We start from the raw sequence: 20,806 nt of genomic DNA on the forward strand, positions 1-20,806 counted from the left end.
CTATTCAAATAATTAAAATACATAATCTTAAAGGATATATCATATAATATAAAAGAATAATAAAAAAAAAACATACCTAAAAATGATATTTTAAAATATTGTGATATATCATAGATTAATGGTGATATTTTGCTGTAAATATTTTATCTAATATAATTTTTCATAATTATAAGCATACTTTTAAGTTTTAGTGTCTTATCACGTACACAATTTGATAGTTTATGATTATTTTTACTTCTTAATCTTTTTTCTTTAAAATAGAAAAATTATCAAACTATTTACATTTGAGAGAACAAAATCAATAAGAAATAAAACTCATTATACTTAATTTTTTTTTATTTTTTATGAACAAATATTCTATTTTTGACAATTTTTTCTATCTTTTTCTTTAAACGAAGATATTTAATTAAAATGAAAAAAATAGTAGAAATTAACTATTTTAATTTTTAAAAAGACAAATAAACGAAGAATAATTGGAAGTGGATCTTTGCTAATTTTCTTTGGAGAATCTCTCGACCATGTCCCCCACAAAATTTAATGAAAAATTGTGTGGAACCAAAGAATTAAATGGAGGGTAGGAGATGAGAAGTTGTCCCACCATTAACATCCCTACCTATATGTTTATTCAAATGGACTAAACATGGTTTCTCTTAGTATATATTTTTATATTTCTATCAAAGCTCAAATAAGAACAAATTGGATTACATAAACAAAATCTTAAGAACTTTAAAACCAAATTAAATATAATAAAGTTATTTAAACCTAGACTAACACAAGAAAGAAGAGAAAAAAAATGGTTTGTTTATGAGTAAGCATCCATTAATTAAAGCATCCTTAAAATCAAGGTTTGATCCTCAAATCTCATACTAATTTTTTTTTTTTTTTTTTGCATTATATTTTGTTTGTTCTTTTCTTTTACTTATTACAATTGGTAAAACTCCAACAAACTATTTCACTTTTTACTCCAAAGTAAATGTTAAATGAAAATGAAATTCACTTTTTGTTTGGTTGTACGAGCTCGAGGGTTTCATTCTTACCGAGCATTAGTTTTATAATTTTATCAAACTTCTTCTCTTGTAGACCCCAATAACTCATAATCTTATCGGCCATTTCATTCACTATTCTACTCATTGCCTCAAACACTCCAAGTGACAAAAGTTATGTTTAAAAGTGTAAAAAATGATACGTTAACTTAGTTTTAAGAGACTAAATTCATGTTCAATAGTAGTTTTGAATATGATAAAAGTGATTTTAACAATTTCAAAACCATTTTCAACATGCACTTAACATTTACGAGAGTAACAATTATCCAAATGGAAATTTTATTGGCCAACCTGCACATAGTTTAGACAGTTTATACATACATTTCCAATAACAAAAAGTGAAAAGCTTGAATCTCCCAATTACCTCACACGTTGAACTAATAAAAACTCGCGGATATTTTCTCTTTTGTGGGTTTGGGTTTTTTTTTTTTTTCTTTCGTGGAAGAGGACAACAATTAGAGGAGAGGACAAAATAAATGAGGGGCACATGGGTTCCACAAATGACCCATTACCTATTGTCATTAGGTGAAAGAAAGAGAATGGGCAGCCCATCAACATCCCTTCATTTGCTACAAATACACACTCTCTATTTCAAAATGCACCCATTCTTTTTGGCCAAATTGGACCCCAACTTTTCTTTTCTTTTCTTTTTTATCTTTAAATTTCAATTAACAACTCATACATTTCATCTCTTCTCTCATCATTTACCCCTTTGGCCGACACAAAACAACACACAATTTATGACACTTTATAATATATATATATACTATTGTGTATTTGTAAGCTTGTGATTGAAGTAATATATATAAGAAGGTGATGAAAAGAAACCCACTAAAGAAATAAAAAGGAAAAAAAAGATAAAGTGATTGCGACTCACAAGGAGGAAGAAGTAGAAGATCTACGTGTTCATGAACTTCTTTTTCTCTACAAGAGAAAAGTGATTATAGTTTTTGATGATTGAGACATTGGTTTAATTCTATACCAATAATCATGGTTTTCTTGAGGATTTACCAAAAATATTTCAATTGGTTGAGTTTAAAGTGTTTTTTTTAAAAATAAATATATGATTGAATCTTTAGCTCGAGTTTGAAAAAGAACATAGTGAAGAAAATGAATCAAAGGTGAAAATACTGTAAAGGAAATGGAATGTTTGAGTATGCTTTTGAATAAGAAATCCATCTAATTAGCACAAATTAAGTCCAACATTGGAAAGATAAATAACCTAATACCCTATGTGCATTCACCACAAAATGCTTATCACGTGGAAGAAAAAGTATTTTTTAATTAAACAAGTGGACCAAACAATTGAGGATAGACTAAATCATTCTTATCTTGATTGATAGACTAACTAGCTATCAAATAGTACACTACTTTGTCCATATACTTGAGCACTCTTGCTATATAGCAAGGCTATCTACCTTGTTATATATGAGAACACCCAATACCATGAAAAGAAACACCTCTCCATACAAAATATATTAGTCTTAACAGTCTTAACATCTTGTTTGTTTGAAATTATCTTTGTTGCAACAAAATTTATTTTGTCCCTTGGGAGGATTTAGATTGCTTGAAACAAAAATCAGATGAACTAATATTTTCTTTAGTTGTACACAATTTTAAGAGAAAATGGTTGTATGGTTCATATATGTGTCGGTAATCTGCCATAACAATGTCCTCTGCCTGCATGATCTCCATGACCTAAGGCCCCAGAATGCACATCCTCCACCTAACCAACATCACAGGTAAGGAAGAGTAAGAGATAGGAGGAGACTACCAGTAGTCTTGGATTTCAACAAAATATTAGAAGTGCAGTCATCCTATATCAGAAATGTTCAAGGAAGTCATGATGAGCTCTAAACACAATAAAAGAAGCTCATGTATTTTGTTTTAAAAGGACTCCAATAAAAAGCACTTTAAGCTTGAGTATGTTGAATTTTACTTCAATCACTTTTCTATTCTCTAGTTTGAGGGTGAGATTAAACGACGTGTAATACAAAGGCTTTGAAAGAGTGCTCGAGATGAAGAGAGAAATTTATTATGTGTTATCGTAACAATTTTTCACATTATATAATTTTTTTCGACTTGTGATTTTTCCTTTGGTTAGGAGTTTTTCCACATTAGTTTTCATGTTTTCAAATTATTGTTGTTTTTCTATTTATTCCCCACGATAAAAATGAGGAGTTTTTTTTTTAAAAAAAAAACAAATAGTATCAGGAAACTCAGTAGTTTCCTAAATTTTCTTCGCATTCTTTGTTGTCGCAGCATTGTCTTACCTTCCACATCAAAATAGATTTCTTGAAACAGATAAAAGATATTGTGAATTGTTAACATTTTGCAATTTTACTAGGAAGTAAAATATATATGTCAAGCTTTATAAGTGAAGTAAAATTTGATGTAGAGAAATTTGATGGGCGAATCAACTTCGGTTGTGACAAGTACAAGTCAATGATGTATTAATACACAATCTGGAACAAAGGCCTTGAAAGAAAGATCAGGAGTGGTACTCCTAAATAGTTAAGTGGTGATGGCGATTCAAGAGAATCTGTCGTGATTCCATTGGTTTAAGATGACGAACTTGAGCATTAAAGGTTGTGAGGAAATGGATATGGGAGTTACAAATGCAATCAAGCTAAATTTGTTTAAAAATGTTATTGTGAATGTGCATGAAATTCTAATAGCCAAAGTGCTTTGGAATAAGCTTTAAGTGATGCATCTCTCAAATCGATTTTGTACCTAAAAAAGCCGTTGATGACAGTGGAAGGTAAAATAATTTTATATCATATGAGTATTATGAATATCATCATTTCTGAGCTGGAAGTAATCAAAGTGAGATAGATGATGAAAATGACTAATATATGATCGAAAACCCTAACTTTGAAAACTAAGAACCACATTGACAAACCCCCCAATATCAAATTCTAAAATCTCCACATCAATTTGACAACAATCCAAAAAAAATGACTAAAATTGAACTATCTTTGAACAGAAGACCAAGAGATAAAATTCAAGGTATGAACACTCTACAAACAAGATAATCAAACTAATACTAGCCGTGATTTAAAATCCTTGTTTTCCACATCGAATCTTTCGTTCATAAAGTATGAAAATATTTGAAAACGACTCAAAATAAATAAGAAAGAAAAAAGTAGTGTAATTTTTAAAAAAAGAAAAAGTGATATTCTAGAAGAAATGGAAGAGAGAGGACGTACGGAAAAAAGAAAAAAGGAAAAGGGAGCGGCGCGTGAAGTAGAGTCGGAGAAAGAGGAGGCGCGTGCATGTCAGTTGGCACGTTGATGAATGAAAAAGGTAATAACTAATAATAGAGAGGTTGGCTAAGAACATTAATAATATTGAGGAAGTAGCAATCCAATATCACATGTAGCCTCGTCGCTTTCACAATCCCATTCCCACTCAAATCATCTCTAAAACCCTATCTCTTTTTATTTTCTCACACTCCTCATCACTATATCTTTCAAACAAATAAAATACAATCTAATTCAACCAAAATTAGGTCTTCATCTTTTCCTTTCTTTTCTTCCAAGTTTTATAGCTAAGTTTTATCTTCGTTTCTGGATGTGACCGTGAGATCAAAGTTTAAGATATTGTGGTGGAATTTGATTGTCTCTGCGTTGTTATTTTGTTTAATGATGATGATCTGGATCTTACTAAAATGTCCTTTTCTCATTTATGGGGCAAAATCTTTTACTTTAGATCTCCATGTCATTTATTTTTTCTATGTAAGGCGTTGTTACAATTTTTGGCTCCCTTGCTTGTGCATTGCCCATTGGGTATTGTAGAAGTTTTTGTATTTGCTACTTCTTTTTGCTTGGTTTGTGTCTATTGACGTTGTTTATTGTGCTAAAAAGTTTTAGTGTATAATTTAAACAAAGTTTTTTTAAAAAAAGAAATAAATAAAACAAACAAATTATTTGTCCTTCATTTAAAAAACCAAATTCATTATCTTTAATTTTTCTATCGATTGTAAATATTGTGACAATAAACAAACGAGTTTGTGTAAGAGATATAAATAATCAACTATCAACACAAAGGTAATTTGAGCACAAATTCGGTAAATTAGAAATTCATTGCCTTAATTTTTACTTGAAAGGATGTTGACTTATTATGTTGATATTTTGACGACCCGTTTGAATTGACTTAAAGAAAAAAAATTATTTTTATTTAAACCCTTTTGATAAAAACTATTTAAAATATAATTCAAAAGTTATTTTGAGTAATTGTCACACACTATAATCTTTTTCAAAATGACTTGTTTTTTAAATTACACGCTTGTAAACGTGTTATCCCAAAAACATCATAAATATTCTTTGATCGGCTAATTCTACACATTCAATTAAGATATAAGACAATACTTTGAATTTCGTAAAAACGATTAATCGTACATTTAATTTACATACTTTCGAATTTATGTATAAATTTATAGATTTTAAGAGGCATAGTTAAAGTAGTTTTTTTAATTTTCAATTTTATTCATGTATCATGTGTCCGTCTCCTTAAACTTTATAGAATATATAATATCATTCGTAAAGAAACGTCACAACCAAAGTTTCTCTCTATAGATTTTGAATTGAAAACGAGGGAAAAATACTCTCTGAAAATATCTTTTCAAATCAAACAACAATATTCACATGAAGTCAAAATTGGTAAAGCATGATCGAGTTAAAATTTTAATGAAAAATGGCTCTCTCAATGTTAATGAAATATGACCCAACAGAGGCCCCAGTTCCTTGTATCATTTTCTTTTATCAATCGTCAAAATAGATATCAAGTATGCTACATTGTATTAGCACTTTATTAGTTTGTTTAGACACCCATTTCAAATTATTCTCTTCAACTTTAGTGGTATATGTATCAACATTTTCAAATTATTGTTAGTGGAGACATTTCTTTCAACGTGATATAGATATAGATGTGGTAGGAATGATGCTATATGATACGACTACTCCAAGATAGACTCATACATTCAACTTCTAATCCATATTAGTTTACATCAATACTGTGTTCATCAATAATACACATCTCACCTTGTTGATTATATACAATGAACTATAGTGGATCCACCAAATAAATCAAATGTATACATTCAATTATCCATTTTAACCATAACAAAGTTGCTTATTTTATGTGTTGATCCAACTACTTATTGTTAAATTTAAATTGACAAATTTTCTTTTCTTTTCTGTTTTTTAAAAACAAAAAACATAAAACAAATAGATTACCAAACATGCATTTCAACCTTTATATCGTAACATGGTGAGAATACTTTGATATCCAACATTTTGTTAGTGAGATATTTTAGTAGGTCAAACGAGTCTAATCTTTTTTACTATTTATGTAAATATAAAAGTTAGATGTAATTGCATATAGACTAACAATTTTATATTAATTAATTACACACGTATAACAATGTTTATTGATGATAGACACTATCATCAATAGACTCTTGCTAATGATATTATCTATCACTGGTAGGCTCATAACAACGACATAGTATATATTGATAAACTTTAAAAGTTCAATCTAAACTTTGTCATATTTGAAAATTCTTTTGCATTTGTATTGCATTTCCAAACACACTTTAGACCATATAAATATTTGCAACTATCCCAAAATTTAATTACCCATTATTCAAACTCACTATTTAGATTTGGACATTCATCTAAATATCTTCAGTTTAGCAAAAACTACTCGAACAGTTTCAAGTATTAGTAGATATAGCACGTTGCAAAAAGTTATAGATATAACAAAATTTAGATTTAGTTTGTTGGTATAGGTTTAGAGATTAATTAAATTTTACTATATTCGTAACCTTTTAGAATAATTGTGAATTATTAACCTAAAAAGTGTTCATAATTCCAATTAGCATATTTACTCAAACCATTAAATCTACGGCCCAGCCTATGGGCCGGCTCTGGATTTGTTGCACTTTTTCGGGCTGCATTTAAATTGTAGCCCACTATAGGCCCATGGGTCGACTGTTTGTTGCAAAATACAATGGTAAATATTTAGGGTAAATTGCAAAGCTCAAGTGGTATTTAAATTGAGTCTAAATACAACCTTTAAACTTACATCACTATAAAAATAACAAAACTCAACACGTAAAAATTTAAACACGTAAAAATTTAACGATGTAATTGTGTATTTTAGTAATTTGTACAATCCAATTTTCTGTATTGTTTTTTTTTTTCTAAAAAAATTGAAGGTATATTTTGAACGGTAAAAATAATAAATATATGATAGTTAAGTTAATGTTCAAGATTTAAATATATTTAGCGTTAAATTTATCTATTTGAGATGTGTGAAACGAGTGATTATCCTTTTTAAAAAGTGATTTTTTTTTGTAATACTTCAAATTAGTTTTTTTATTAGTTTATCAAACAGTTTTGTTAGAATAAAACATACTTTAAATTATTAATATCAATTTTTTTTTGAAATAAATGTTATTAGTTCATATAATAGATTACTTATAATTTTTTTAAAATAATTATTTGTTTGTTGAGATTCAGAACATTTCATTAAAAAAATTAATAATTCAATTAAAAAACAAAAGGTAAACTAACTTCACACAATAGAAATCATAAAGTTTTTAGATAATTTTGTTTGAAATGAGTACTTTCTTTTGTTCTTTATTTCATATGCTAAAGGATCAGTTAGGAAGGATTTATCATGCATATCAAGTATTATGCATATGATTGATTTGGTTACAAATGATAATTAATTTCAACTATATAGTAAAGATCGATTAAAAGATAGAATGATGAACCCAAAAGCGGGAGATATGAGAGTGATTTGTACTTATTTACGAGTGATTTTTAGGATAGTGTTTATAAGCTTAATTCTAAAAGATTGAATGATTACTCAAGTTCAAACTTTAAAAGAAGAATAAAAAATTAAAATTACACCCTACAATTTTTTTTAAAATTTATTTGGTTATATTTAAAAAGATAGAAAATGAGTGAATAAAATTGAAATGAAACGATAGACATTTTGGTTTGTTTGTGATTATTGATCTTTCAAAATATAAAATCAAACAAAGAAAGAAAAGAAAAATCCATCTGTTCCTTCATATTTCAAAATTTACAAACGCCTAAGAGATCTCGAACACTCTAGAACAAAATGGCGCCATCCAAATCCAAATCCAAACCCATCTTCATTTTCCCTTTTCATACAAACTTCCTTTCTTGAGATTCCTAATTGCCACAATTCATCTCTTTGTTTCAACTACCAATTCAACTCCTTCAATTGCTTAATCTCTGAGATCTATCTAACCTTCATCAATTCCAACTTTCCCAGTCGTTTTAGTTGGTGAATTTTTGTTCCATGGCTCTGGGACTGGACGGGGAGGAGGAGTCCGACAGGAAAGCCGGAGTTGCGCTCTATTTTCCCGCCAATGACGACGACATTTCCTCCGCCTCCTCTTCTACACCTCCTAAGCTTCCTCCCAGGCTTCTCCGTCGCCTAATGGAATCTAAGGCCGCGCCCTCTACTGCTGAGGACATTGAAGCCAAGCTCCTCAAGGCTGATCTCCGTCGTCAGGTTTCTTTCTCCTGCAATATTGCTTTTATTTAAATTTATTGCTTTTGTTCCGATTGTTGTTCTCTATTCAGTGTGACGTATCGTACTGGATAAAGATGGTTCAATTTTATTTTCTTCAAAGAAAGGTATAGAATATCTTTTTGTCGGCTATCCCCATTTTATAAATTAAGAAAAGCTAAGCGACAATATAGTTCGATTTCTTCTGAAGACAATTTCTTTCGTTTGTTTTCCTCTTCATTTGGAGATTTTCTTTATATTAAAATGATCAATTTATTAACTATTTGGATAGGCCAAGAGGCAAAGACCTGGGTATTTGATGGAGAGAAGAAGAACATATGATATTGTTCGTGCTAGTTTGAAAGGGATGGCTAAGCAGGACCCATCGGCAATTATAGCAAGGTACACTACTGGCACCCTTATACTGCTTCATATTTCTGAAATCTAGTCTAGCCTGATCATTATGACTGATGACTGTAAGTTCAAATTTTCCTCTTTAGGCATTGAGGATGCTAGAACTATCTTAAGCTCGACTGCCTGTTTGTGATTGGGTATTTACCTGGGGTATTGAAAACTTCTACAAGGTCAATCAAGGATCCCAGTTTGATTCTTTATCTCATGCATCTTGCTTAAGATCAAGATAGGTCATAAGAGTGACAATGGAATTCTGTATCTTCTTTGGCTTACTTTAAGCTTCTGCGTTATATTTTAGTCTGTTAAGTTAAGGTAAAGCTAACGAAGAAACTGAGCAGCATTAATAGGTACGGCAAATTTGGGGTAATCATCTACGTCCCATGGGAAATGTTTTATATTTCTCTCGTAATAGAATGGAATATTAAGTGCACATGACCCAAGTAGTATGCTGACTTTCATCCCTTCCAAAGATGATAAAACCTCTCTGTGAACAAAATAATGATAAAATCGCAGTTATGAACAAAGCAATTATGTAGTGGGTGGTTTGGCTAAGGTCTTCTGGCATCAATTGGAAGTACATAGTTACTGAGAAATGGTGGCCATGTTATGAGAAAATCTGGCTCCAGTAAGTAGTTACCTGAGAATTGCAATTATGCTAGTTTTCTGTCTGTGAAGATAAGCAGGATAACATATGGATTAGGTTCATGAAAGAAAACTGAAGGACATCAAATATTGGCACGTTTCTCTTCAAATTGTATGGAGGCTAGGATGTAAAATGTTTGATGGACACCTCACATGTTTTTTCTTCTTTTCATATATCTACGAAATGTTTGAAGGAAGTACTACAAATTCACTTTCCCTTTGTTTTCTGTGGTCAGGTCGTAGGTAAGTTTTCTTAGGTGCAAAATTTAATCTCATTTCTTGGAATATCAATTTGAGGCTTCAAGGGTAACACATAACAGTAGACAAGAATGATTTGGCCTTGGGAGGACTTGGAATAGAAAGAAAAATCTAAAATTTAATCTCTAGTTCCTAACATACAGTTTAATTGTAGCTGTTTCTATGGTTTTTCTGGATACTGATTCAGTTTTAGCTTCACCCAGTATCTACTGTACTGGCTGTTATCTTTTATTTCTTTTGCCTGTGTGATAATATGAATTATGTTAGAATTAATGGGCTTGGCCCAAGAAAAGATTTACCCTAATTTTCTTTCCTTTTTTATCATAAGTTTGTTGCCTATTTATTTTCCCCTTGTATGTTTTGTTCACAAGAAATAATAATAAGAAAGTCAGATCGTGGTTTTTCTCCCGGTAGTCGGGTTTCCACATAACTTGGTGTCTATTTTCTTTTACAGCTTTTAATAAATTATAATGCAATCTGTCCTGTTTTCAGATTCTGGAGGAGTTTTGTACAAACGAGGAAAACTACTTTTGCTTTGGCAAAAGCATTTCAAAAATTAGATATTACAGCAGAATCTGTGAAGTCAATGGAATTTGAGCACCTTGCTTCTAAGATCAATGCAACTTCAACCATAGGAACTGTAAGAGCTTTACTTGTTCGCATAGAAAGTCGATTTACGATCTTGAAAACAACTTCTGGAAACAAATTAAGCATTGAGAAGGTAGATCACCTTCTCAAGCGTGTTGGACTGCATGGCAGAAGCAGCAATCAAGTAAGCAAGACAAGTAGGTCAGAGACTACTGGCTCGAGGAAAGCTGCAAAGGTTGCTTCTAAATTATCTAGATACCCTGCAAAAGTAGTGCTTTTTGCTTACATGATACTGGGACATCCAGAGACAGTTTTTATTGGGAAGAGTGAGGTTGAAAATGCGCTGCTGGATTCTGCATCAAATTTTGTTCAGGAATTCGAGTTGTTGATTAAGATTATATTAGAGGGTCCCTTACGAACCTTTCATGAGGAGCAATCTTCCACACCACCTTCGTTTAGATCCCAGTTGGAGATATTTGACAAAAAATGGTGCTCTTACCTTCATCACTTTGTGGTGTGGAAAGACAAAGATTCTATATTTTTTGAGGAGAATATGAAGGGTGTTGCACAACAGTTGGAGCTTTTTATGGCACAAACTTCTAAGCTGAGACTGGAAGGTGATAATGGTAATAAGGCACATGATGCACAGGTAATTCTCTTTGGCTGTAGTTTCTTAAGCATTATTAGCAGCATATTCCTAGTTGGTTAATGGTTTTTGGACACTCATTGGGTGATGGTAGGTCAACTTAAAGCGGAAGATACCGAGAGAAAAGTTGCAACAACTTGGGAGTTCAGAAAAATCTTCATCTGTTGCAGGGTCAAGCTCCTCGGGGTTGGATACTGAACGCTCTGCAGAGTTCCGACAAGCAGAAAGTTCTAAGTCAGGTCTGCATAGCTTATCAGATGCTTTGTTGGCTTCTTTCTGTCATGATGAATAATCTTTGGTTAAGATAGATGCTTTAGTTCTTCTTCCCTTAGTAAAATGACAATATTCCTTCTGCCAAATATATTGCAGCGCAACATACAAGCTCCAGTGAAATGCTAATCACCGAGAATGAGTTAGTTGCAAATGAGATTGTCCATGATTATCACCATTTCCATACAGTCACCTCCAATGCTCCAACTGAAGCTGAAACCAGTTTTAAGGTTGACACTTCTGAACGTTTTATTCTCCTTCTGATATGTAAATGACAAATAGCGAAGGAAACATGAATTTGTAATTTCTGGAGTTAACTATTTATGCATGCTGACCTACTTAGGCACAATTGAAAAAGACGATGGAAAAAGCATTTTGGGATGGCATCATGGAATCTATGGAAGAAGATGAGCCTGATTTCAGCTGGGTTATCAAGGTCCTGAAAGAGGTCAGAGATGAATTGTGTGAGATGTCTCCGCCATCATGGCGTTCAGAGATTGCTGAGAAAATTGATATAGAAATTCTAGTGCAGGTATATCTAATTTGATTCTTTTTGTCAACAATTGGTGGTCACATGAAATGGTAAATGCTAATGAAAATGAAGTATCGATCTCTTAAGTGATCTGTCCTCTTGTTTCTTTGTTGGTTGAAGATTCTAAGTTCAGGGACTCTAGACGTGGACTATTTCAAACAACTCCTGAACTTTAGTGTAGTCACTCTGCAAAAACTTTCCGCTCCAGCTAAAGAGAACGAGATGAAAGCAAGTTACCAGAAGCTGATGGAAGAGCTAGGAGAGGTCTCCTGTTCTGGAGAGAACTTGAAGCGTTCATTTGCTCTCTTGATGGTCAAAGGTTTACGCTTTGTTCTACATCAGATTCAGGTCCATTTCTGGTCACACACAAATATATATATTTGAAAAATGTATTTCCATATTTTGGTACCACATTCTTATTTTACTTAAAAAGTTAAAAGTCAATTCCAAATTCAAGAACACAAGGGATGATAGAGTAAACCCTTTCGAAGGTGTATGTTTTCCCATCCATTTTCAATATTTAACTTCCAATCGCTATCACCAGTTTGTTATTCATGAGAATCCTCCTGAACAGCTCGCCCAATGTAGCTTTTATTATTTTTACATTTTGTAAGTACCATGGTATCAGTGTCCAAGCTTCCTTAAATATTGATTTTGGGTCCTTCATAGGAGACCAAATAATTGTTATTATCCTCTTCCACGAATTCTCATGATAAAGCCTTCATCATTCTCGCAATTACCTTTGGCTGCTGCACATGGATGCTGATAAATGAAATGTATATTTTCTAATAGTGAACATCGCAATTAGTCCTCAGGTTCCACGTGCCCAGCTTCTTTCTAAGTTTTGAAGCAGGGATTTACTATTTGCACTGTTCTCAACTTCTCAGTCAAATTGAAAATTGTGATATTCTAGGGGCGTCGTCATTGTCAAAAGCAAATGAGCGAGACAACCTAAGGGCCTAAACTTCGCATCTCTAAGTGGACCTGAATCTCTAATGTAATGAAATAAGATATTTTAGTGGGTATGGGGAAGGTGCACCTAGGAGAGCGTTTCTCTTGTGTCTCCCTTTTAAAGCATATTTTATGCCTGCTTCTTAATGCAGTGAGATCACAGATGGTTTTACGTTAGTCGAAACATTTATTGGTTGGTCATGCCTGCATGTTGATTTTAATTGGACTTTTACTTTTTAATGGCAGGATCTAAAAGAAGAAATAGCAAATGCACATTTAAAGATGGTGGAACCGCTCATCAAGGGCCCTGCTGGTTTGGAGTATCTAAGAAGCTCATTTTCTAAGCGATGTGGATCTCCTACTGATGCATCTACCTCTTTACCCCTTACAAGGCAATGGCTTTCATCTGTTTGGCCGGATGTGGAGCTGGAATGGAAAGAATACACTGATTCTGTGGCTGCTGCTATGTCAAGAAATGCAGGAGTTCAGCCAGAGATCCTGCCTTCTACCATACGAACTGGTGGAAGCAATCTGATTCCATCAAAGAACAGCCCGACGTCTGGAACAAGTATCCAAGGTAATACCAGTTTTCACGTAGGTGTTCCATTTATCTTCTTCTTTCCCACTTCAGACATGGTTGAGAGTGATTTTAGAAATAGTGGTTTTAATAGTATTTTTTTTCCTTCTAATAAGTGATCTATCAAAAATAATTTCAATGTACGTATGCATGGGAGAGATTTTAAATGTGTCAGGAGTGACTGTTAATCAAAATCAATTCTAAACATATGCTTTAATTCCAACTTATTAGATTTAACTGAGCTTTTGAAGTATTCAGGCAAAGAACAGCCAGAGTGCAAGGGGGAGAGACTTGATTTATTAATTAGGCTCGGGCTGCTAAAGTTGGTAAATCAAATAACAGGACTCAGTGGTGATACTCTTCCAGAGACTCTTAAGCTTAATCTCGCTAGGCTCCGGATGGTTCAGTCTCGACTACAGAGGATTATCGTCATTTCTACCAGGTTGGTGAAATTTGCAGCTTCTACCTTTAAGTTCTGTTTTGATACTGAATTTTCAATTTTATTTTATTTTACATAGTCAACATCTAAAAAAGAATTTACCTGGTTCCTAATAAATCAAACTAGAACCTTTGATGTTACATGGTTGGGGTCTCTGCAACCTTATAAAAGAAAGTCTAGTTTAAACAAGTTTCAATCTAAATCAAAACTACATTGCATTCCTCTGTCTACAAATTGTAGTTTCAAATTATGATACCTAGCATGTCATAGAATCTAGTTTTTTAGTCCTAATATTGTAAATAATCTATTCAGCTTGTTGGTCATGCGCCAAATTCTTCTCAACGAGAGATTGGTATCCAATCTAAGTGAAGTCGACAATATATTATCCACATGCGCCAAACGTCTCTGCAACCTCCTAGACAATGTAGAAAACGCAGGAATACTGGAGATCGTTGAAGCCCTCGGTAGTGTATTAGTCGATCGCATTTCAGACCCTGAAAAACTCCAAGCAAGAAAGCAGATCATAGCAAACATGTTGATAAAAAGCTTACAAGAAGGCGATGTCATATACACACGGGTTTCACGGAACATTTATCTGGCCATGCGGGGCGTCGTGTTAGGAGGAAGTGGCCAGAAGGGAAGGCAACAGGTGGAGGTGGCTCTTGTGCCTATCGGAGCCGGAGCTCTTACGGAAAGGGTGGTTGAAGCAGCAGAACTTCTAGTTGTGATGGCTGTTGTGTCTGTAAATGTTCATGGAGATTGGTATAGAGAATTGATTAAAAAGTGGTGAGATTCCCTTTTTTTTTTTTTTTTTAATTTGTGAAATAGAAATAGTTTCGTGTCTAAAATATTTGTACATAAGTTTAATACAGATTCCCACAAACAAATGAAAGAGAGCATAGGAATGTTTGTTGTGTGATGGAGGTTTGAGTTTCCTAAGATTTGTATATTTGTTTAGTTTCATAGGCAAAGATTAAATATTTGAAAGTTGTATATTTTATATAATATATATTTTCCAGTTTGGTTTAAAAAATGTGGTTGAGAAATTTGGATGTCCAAATGAGTTACGTTTCGGTATTATACTGGGTCAAATACGTGTGTATGTATGTACCTACATATATATGTATTATAACAAACGAGTAAGTAGAATTAGTAGGAGAAAAAAAAAATCATGAGTGTCAATCAGTAAAAGTTGGGAGTGGGGATTTGAATTCACCCCAACCCCAAGTCCATATAGTTAAGATTTTGTTGCCAATCATTTTCTTTTCTCATATCCAAATTAATTTTTGATGATCTAGCTTAATGAAATGGAAAGAAGTAATATATATGCCTCCACACTCCTTTTTACTAGCAAATTACGATTGGATTAAATAGTTCTCTTTTCACACACAAAAAAGACCACACTTCATATATATTCATAGGCTTCTCAATGAAGGATTGGAGTCTTTCATAAATAGTTAAAGTCTCGAGTTCAATGTCATCACATAGGATATAACCAACATTTTAGACATTATTATTATTTACTTGGGGGTTTAACGAATAGATAGAGACTAAGTATGATAAAGCCAATCTTTCATAAAGCATTTGCCATAAAACAATGTACTAGAAGGTAGCTATTCCACGAAGATGAGGACTGAAGTGAGAGCCTTGATGGGGACGGAAAGTGGCATCCTGGCCCGTCTCGCTACTCTGATTGCAATGATTTTTCTACTTTTCTTTATAGGTAAAAATTTTAACGTGTGGAATGGGAGTTATGGAATTGGCAAAATTCATTCTCAATCTAAAACGTAAAGAATGTCTTCAATTTGATGGTCAATTATTCCACTCCCTCTACCAACGACTTCACAAATACATACTTCACCAATTTCTCCCCATTTTCTTTCTCTCCGGAGAGAGAAACCCCGCCGGAGACCGCCATTTCCGACCAATCATGCTCTTGAAGCCCTTCAACACCGTTGCCGTCGTATTCATGCTCGCTTTCGCATTCTTCATCATCTTTTTCACTGGCTTCCTCGAATTTCCGCTGGCATCCACTTCCATCGTACCGCCCACCGACGATCTGAGCCTCTCCCCACCTGAGTTTGCTTCTGACCCTTTCATTGATTTGATCGCAGCTTTCAAGAAATGGGACTCTCAGGTGGGTTGTGATCGGTTCCGGGAGAAAATTGGCGGCGGTTTGAGTAATGGGTCTTCATCGGTTTCGCTGCAGCAAGTCGGTGGCGACTCTAATTCGGAATGTGGCGGGCTGAAACTGAATCATGTTGCTGTTTTGGTGAAAGGGTGGACTTGGATTCCTGATAATTTAGATAATTTGTATTCGTGTTCTTGTGGATTGAGCTGTCTTTGGACTAAATCTTCTGTTCTTGCTGATAAACCCGACGCCTTGTTATTCGAAACCAGTACGCCTCCACGACAGGTAGATTTTGTTAGCAGCCTTAGTTTTCCATTGTTCTATTCGAATTTTACAATCTGTTTGGATTCCAAAATTTCTAATTATTTTTAGATCATAGTCTAGTTGTGTTTGAAGAGATCTGAATCTCTTTTTCTCACTGGTATATGCATTTGCTCGTTTTTGGATGATGGTTCGTTCTGCCTTGTTCAGTTCTTATGATCTATTTTGATGAAGCCATCGTTAGTTCTAATTGCTTGAACCATGGATAACAATGAGTGGTACTTGATGTTTGGGATTAAATCTCTATAAAGTGCTTGGAGTCATTAGCCTATGCTTTACTGCAGTGCTGATTTCTGCTGTTTTACATCAAATGGTTGGCTTCAAATGAATTTTAAACTGATCATTGTTGGTGTTTTTGTGCTTTGTACTGATAATATAATGAAGAGCTCATAGATAGTATACTCAGTAGAATTTGATCTGATGAATCCTGGCCTGCCTTAAAACTGGTATTTAGTACTAGTGGTCTGTCTTTATTCGGTTCTTCAACCAATGATGATTGCACCGAATTTTTAGTCAATAGTGATAAGAATGTGATCATGTTCATGTTTCAGATTCAATGTGCTGCCATACCATTGTATACTTAGGGAGACTTTTTTGTTTTAGTTATTACGAAATGGAGTTGTCTTCTAAGCATTAGTCCATGCCAAGGAATTTATTGACTTAATCAGTTTTTTGCCTTGTCTGCCACACGGCACAAGAAATACTGTGCAGGTAGAAACTAGAAAATTCTGATGGATTCTCGAGTCAAGTATATAGGTGATTACTAGGTAAAAGTTTCCATAATAATGCTGAAAATTAATTTCGTTTATACGTGGATGCACTCTTAAAGTAGAACTCATTTGTCCTGTTCAAAGTGCGATTTTTTATTCAAAGTTGTTTACTTAAAATTAAAGGGTGGCTACATGAATTCTGCACCTTATTTAGTGATTATTTCTTTCGATCTGTTGCAGTACCTGAATATATAATACAGATGTTACTCTTTGAGGAAAGAAATTGAAATAAGTTCATCAACAGTTGGATAGAACTTTTTTTTACCACGTCATATGACATCATTAACCATGGATCACTAGAACCATCAGGATTCCCAGGTTTTTTTTGAAGTAGTACTAGTTGTTGACAATGCTAATTTATGAGTAACCAAGAATGCACGAACTTGATTTTGAAATCTTAGTCTCTGCTTTGTTCATAATTTAATATGATATATCTTTTCAGCTTCCTCTATTTTGCACGTGATAATATGGTGGGAACTAAATCCTTTGTCATTGTTATGTTGGGGTTGGACCAATTTTATTTACTTTTCTCTTTAATGTTTATTAGAGGCGCAGAGGAGAACCTCTTCGCATATATATGGATCTTGAGGCTGGTCGGAAGCGCTCAGGTTTTGAGGATCTATTTGTTAGTTATCATGCAGAAGATGATGTTCAGGCAACTTATGCAGGAGCACTCTTTCACAACGGTCGAAACTATCACATATCTTCTTCTAAAAACAATGTGAGTTTTTCAGTATTCCATCTGATGTTTGTCTTTGAAACACTACCCGAATTTTCCCGTCTCTTCTGTGCTGTAATGCAGGATTTAATTTGTTGGGGAATGTGACACTAAGGACATTTAACTGTTTTTCTAGGATACACTCGTTTATTGGTCGTCGTCTCGTTGTCTTCCCCAAAGGAACCAGCTTGCTAAGAAGGTTCTAAGTTTGCTACCCCACCATTCATTTGGCAAGTGCTTAAACAACGTAGGTGGACTCGACATGGCTCTTTCAATTTACCCTGAATGTGCAAATGATGCTAGTGCTACCCCAAAATGGTGGGATCACTTGCATTGTGCAATGTCTCACTACAAATTCGTTCTTGCAATCGAAAACACAATGACTGAGAGTTACGTAACTGAGAAGCTATTTTACGCGCTAGACTCTGGTTCCGTTCCAATCTATTTTGGGGCCCCTAATGTCTGGGACTTTGTTCCTCCACATTCTATCATTGATGGGTCTAAATTCAGCTCCTTAGAAGAGTTAGCTTCTTATGTAAAGCGACTTGCAGATGATCCAGTAGCTTATGCTGAGTACCATGCTTGGAGACGATGCCGTGCACTAGGTAACTATAGAAGGACCCGAGCTGTGAGCCTCGACACACTGCCATGTCGGGTGTGTGATGCTGTGAGCAGAAGGGGTGGTAGAAATGGTTGAGCTCATCCAGTTTTGTTTGGTTGCCATTGTTATAGTGTTGTTTATCAATGTGAATTGGAATCTCCATATCTAATTGGCTTTGTTTTTGTTGTCATCAGTAGAAAAAAAGTGGAATGAGTTTGGTGTAGGAGGAAATTTATGTAGGTAGAAAGATCAGAAAATGATGAGAGAAAAATGTTTTTGATTTATGTTATATCTCTTTAGAAAATTTTTATAATTTGTCTGGTGTACTTTTTTCTTATAAATTTTTGTAATTATATATTTTTTTTTATTACTTTGATCCACTTCATTGTTACAACTTAGTCATACAGTCCTACTAGCATTTGGTTAAGGTGAATCCAGTTTTGCTTTATGGTTTAGGTAAAATATACTTTTGAATCCTAAGTCAGTACATTGAACATGTTTACGTGGATGCACTCTTGCTTATGTTATTATTTTATATAAGTTTTTGAATTAATTAATAATGTGTTTCTTGAAACATTTAGGGTGTGTTTTACGTGTTTAATTTATAATATAAGTTATTTTTAGAAAAATCTAAAGTATTTGGAAGCCAGTGTGTTTTAAACCTTTTTAGAAAAATGAGTTTAAATAAAAATAAGTTTCTTGAAAAATATTTTTTTCTTAATTTGATCAAAACTAAAATATTTGGAAGCCACAGAGAAATTTGATTCGTCAGCCATTGAGGTTCGAAATGGACGAAGCTTGAATTTATCATTGTTTGAAGGTAGGAAAGCTGGAATCTTTTAAGAATCTTCTCCATTTCAAGAATATTGTTCGGTGACCCTCTTTCTCTCCACGTTTGAAAGATATGAAGAGATTGATAACGTTTGAATGCTTGCACGATTTTGAAGAAATATGAAATGGTTGTAGAGATTATATGAAGCTTTGATGGTGATAGCGGATAATTTTTTGGGTTTTTGAAAAAAATAAAGATTTTGATAGAGGTTAATTGTGTTAGGAGTTTGATTTAATCATAAGATATTTGTAGTTTATTGAATAATTGTATTTAGGATTCAAGTTAGATAAAGACATTTTAAACATTTAGCAATATTTTTTTTATATTTTTTGATTTTGCTGTTTTATCAATTTAAAAATTTGTAATTTATTCAAAGTAAACTTTGTATTTTGGTGTTAGCCTTTTTATATTTTAGTTTGTTGTACGTAATTATATTTATCAATTTCTAAAATAAAATTAATTTTAACCACTAAAAAAATTTAATTTTATCTTCAAAATTAGTTAAGAGAAGAATTATTTTATTTTAAACTATTTTATCCATCTGTCAAAATTTAAACTTTACTATTATCTTGTTTTTAAATCTAAATTGTTCTTATTAATTAAGTTTATTTATGCATTGATTATTAGAAAAAAAAAAAGAAAAAACCGCCACCCACGTTGCAGGCAAGTTAAAAAAATTATAGTATGGAAATGGTAAAGATAAATTTATTTGGAAAAAAGAGAGAATAAATTTGGGGAAGAGAAACAGTGGATGTCAATGGAATTTAGGAGGAAAGATAAAAATATGATATATTTAAAAGAAAAATAAAATATAATAGTTTATAAACGGGGCTAAAATTTCGTGCAACTAAAAAAGAAAGAATGGTCTTCATCTTCACTCGAAAGCAACCCAGCCGTGAGACACACCCCTTTTGCCCGAGCCGTGAGCCGTATCCCATTTCGTACTGAGCCGCACCTTTCGCCGAGCCGTGATCGCACCCCTACTGTCGAGCCTAGCCGTGAGTCGTGCCCCTACTGATGAGCCGTGAGCCGAGCCTTCCACCCCCGAGTAGAGAGCCCCGCGCCCCTTCTTTCGAGCCGTGAGCCGTATCCCCTTCTTTCGAGCCGTGAGCCACGCCCCTTTCGCCCGTGCCGTTTTTCCTTGCCCTTGCCCAGCCAAGCTGATTTTAATGTTCTTTAAGCCATTTTCGATGTGGTTTTTTTTCATAATTTTTTTGGCTTGAAAATAATTTAATTTTTTGTTCTTGGAATTTAACGATTGGAGGATTTAGATTGTAGAAATTTTCAATCAAAGTTGAATTGCATCCTTACTTCTTCTTAAGTTAATTTGAGAGAATTTTGGATGATTTATTCGTAATTTTATTAAATAAAATTATTGAAATTTTATGTTGTTTATGAATTCTTCCGAAAATAACTTTTAGCTAAAATCTCAAGTAAGATTACAATAATCTACCCTCAAACTTAAATTTAAGAGTTTGCATATATTTTATTGATTATGCATTGACGATAGATAAAGTGCATA

At 33.3% G+C, this 20,806-nt stretch overlaps 2 protein-coding genes across 2 annotated transcripts; both read left to right on the plus strand.

Annotated features, from left to right (window-relative positions):
• The first annotated feature begins 8,101 nt into the window (after window positions 1-8,101).
• LOC101211164 lies at window positions 8,102-14,904 on the plus strand. The gene is made up of 10 exons (XM_011658303.2): window positions 8,102-8,597; window positions 8,887-8,996; window positions 10,401-11,145; window positions 11,237-11,381; window positions 11,512-11,642; window positions 11,756-11,944; window positions 12,065-12,292; window positions 13,142-13,472; window positions 13,731-13,914; window positions 14,224-14,904. Exons 1-10 carry the CDS (start codon window positions 8,382-8,384, stop codon window positions 14,699-14,701), a joined length of 2,757 nt encoding a protein of 918 aa, XP_011656605.1. The 5' UTR covers window positions 8,102-8,381; the 3' UTR covers window positions 14,702-14,904.
• Window positions 14,905-15,580: 676 nt separating this feature from the next.
• Window positions 15,581-18,817, plus strand: LOC101216230 (alpha-(1,4)-fucosyltransferase). Its single transcript, XM_004140887.3, has 3 exons — window positions 15,581-16,327; window positions 17,681-17,854; window positions 17,988-18,817. The coding sequence occupies exons 1-3, from the start codon at window positions 15,656-15,658 to the stop codon at window positions 18,546-18,548; spliced, it is 1,407 nt and encodes a 468-aa protein (XP_004140935.3). The 5' UTR covers window positions 15,581-15,655; the 3' UTR covers window positions 18,549-18,817.
• The last annotated feature ends 1,989 nt before the right edge of the window (window positions 18,818-20,806 follow it).

The sequence above is a fragment of the Cucumis sativus genome, chromosome 6, assembly GCF_000004075.3.
Source record: "Cucumis sativus cultivar 9930 chromosome 6, Cucumber_9930_V3, whole genome shotgun sequence".
NCBI lineage: Eukaryota > Viridiplantae > Streptophyta > Magnoliopsida > Cucurbitales > Cucurbitaceae > Cucumis > Cucumis sativus.

Coding starts and splice junctions, on each gene's coding strand:
- LOC101211164 (XM_011658303.2), top strand. CDS start 8,382: ATGGCTCTGGGACTGGACGGGGAGGAGGAGTCCGACAGGAAAGCCGGA. Junction 11,643..11,755: donor AAGCTGAAACCAGTTTTAAG/GTTGACACTTCT, acceptor TGACCTACTTAG/GCACAATTGAAAAAGACGAT. Junction 12,293..13,141: donor TTGTTCTACATCAGATTCAG/GTCCATTTCTGG, acceptor TTTTAATGGCAG/GATCTAAAAGAAGAAATAGC.
- LOC101216230 (XM_004140887.3), top strand. CDS start 15,656: ATGGGAGTTATGGAATTGGCAAAATTCATTCTCAATCTAAAACGTAAA. Junction 16,328..17,680: donor CCAGTACGCCTCCACGACAG/GTAGATTTTGTT, acceptor AATGTTTATTAG/AGGCGCAGAGGAGAACCTCT. Junction 17,855..17,987: donor TATCTTCTTCTAAAAACAAT/GTGAGTTTTTCA, acceptor CTGTTTTTCTAG/GATACACTCGTTTATTGGTC.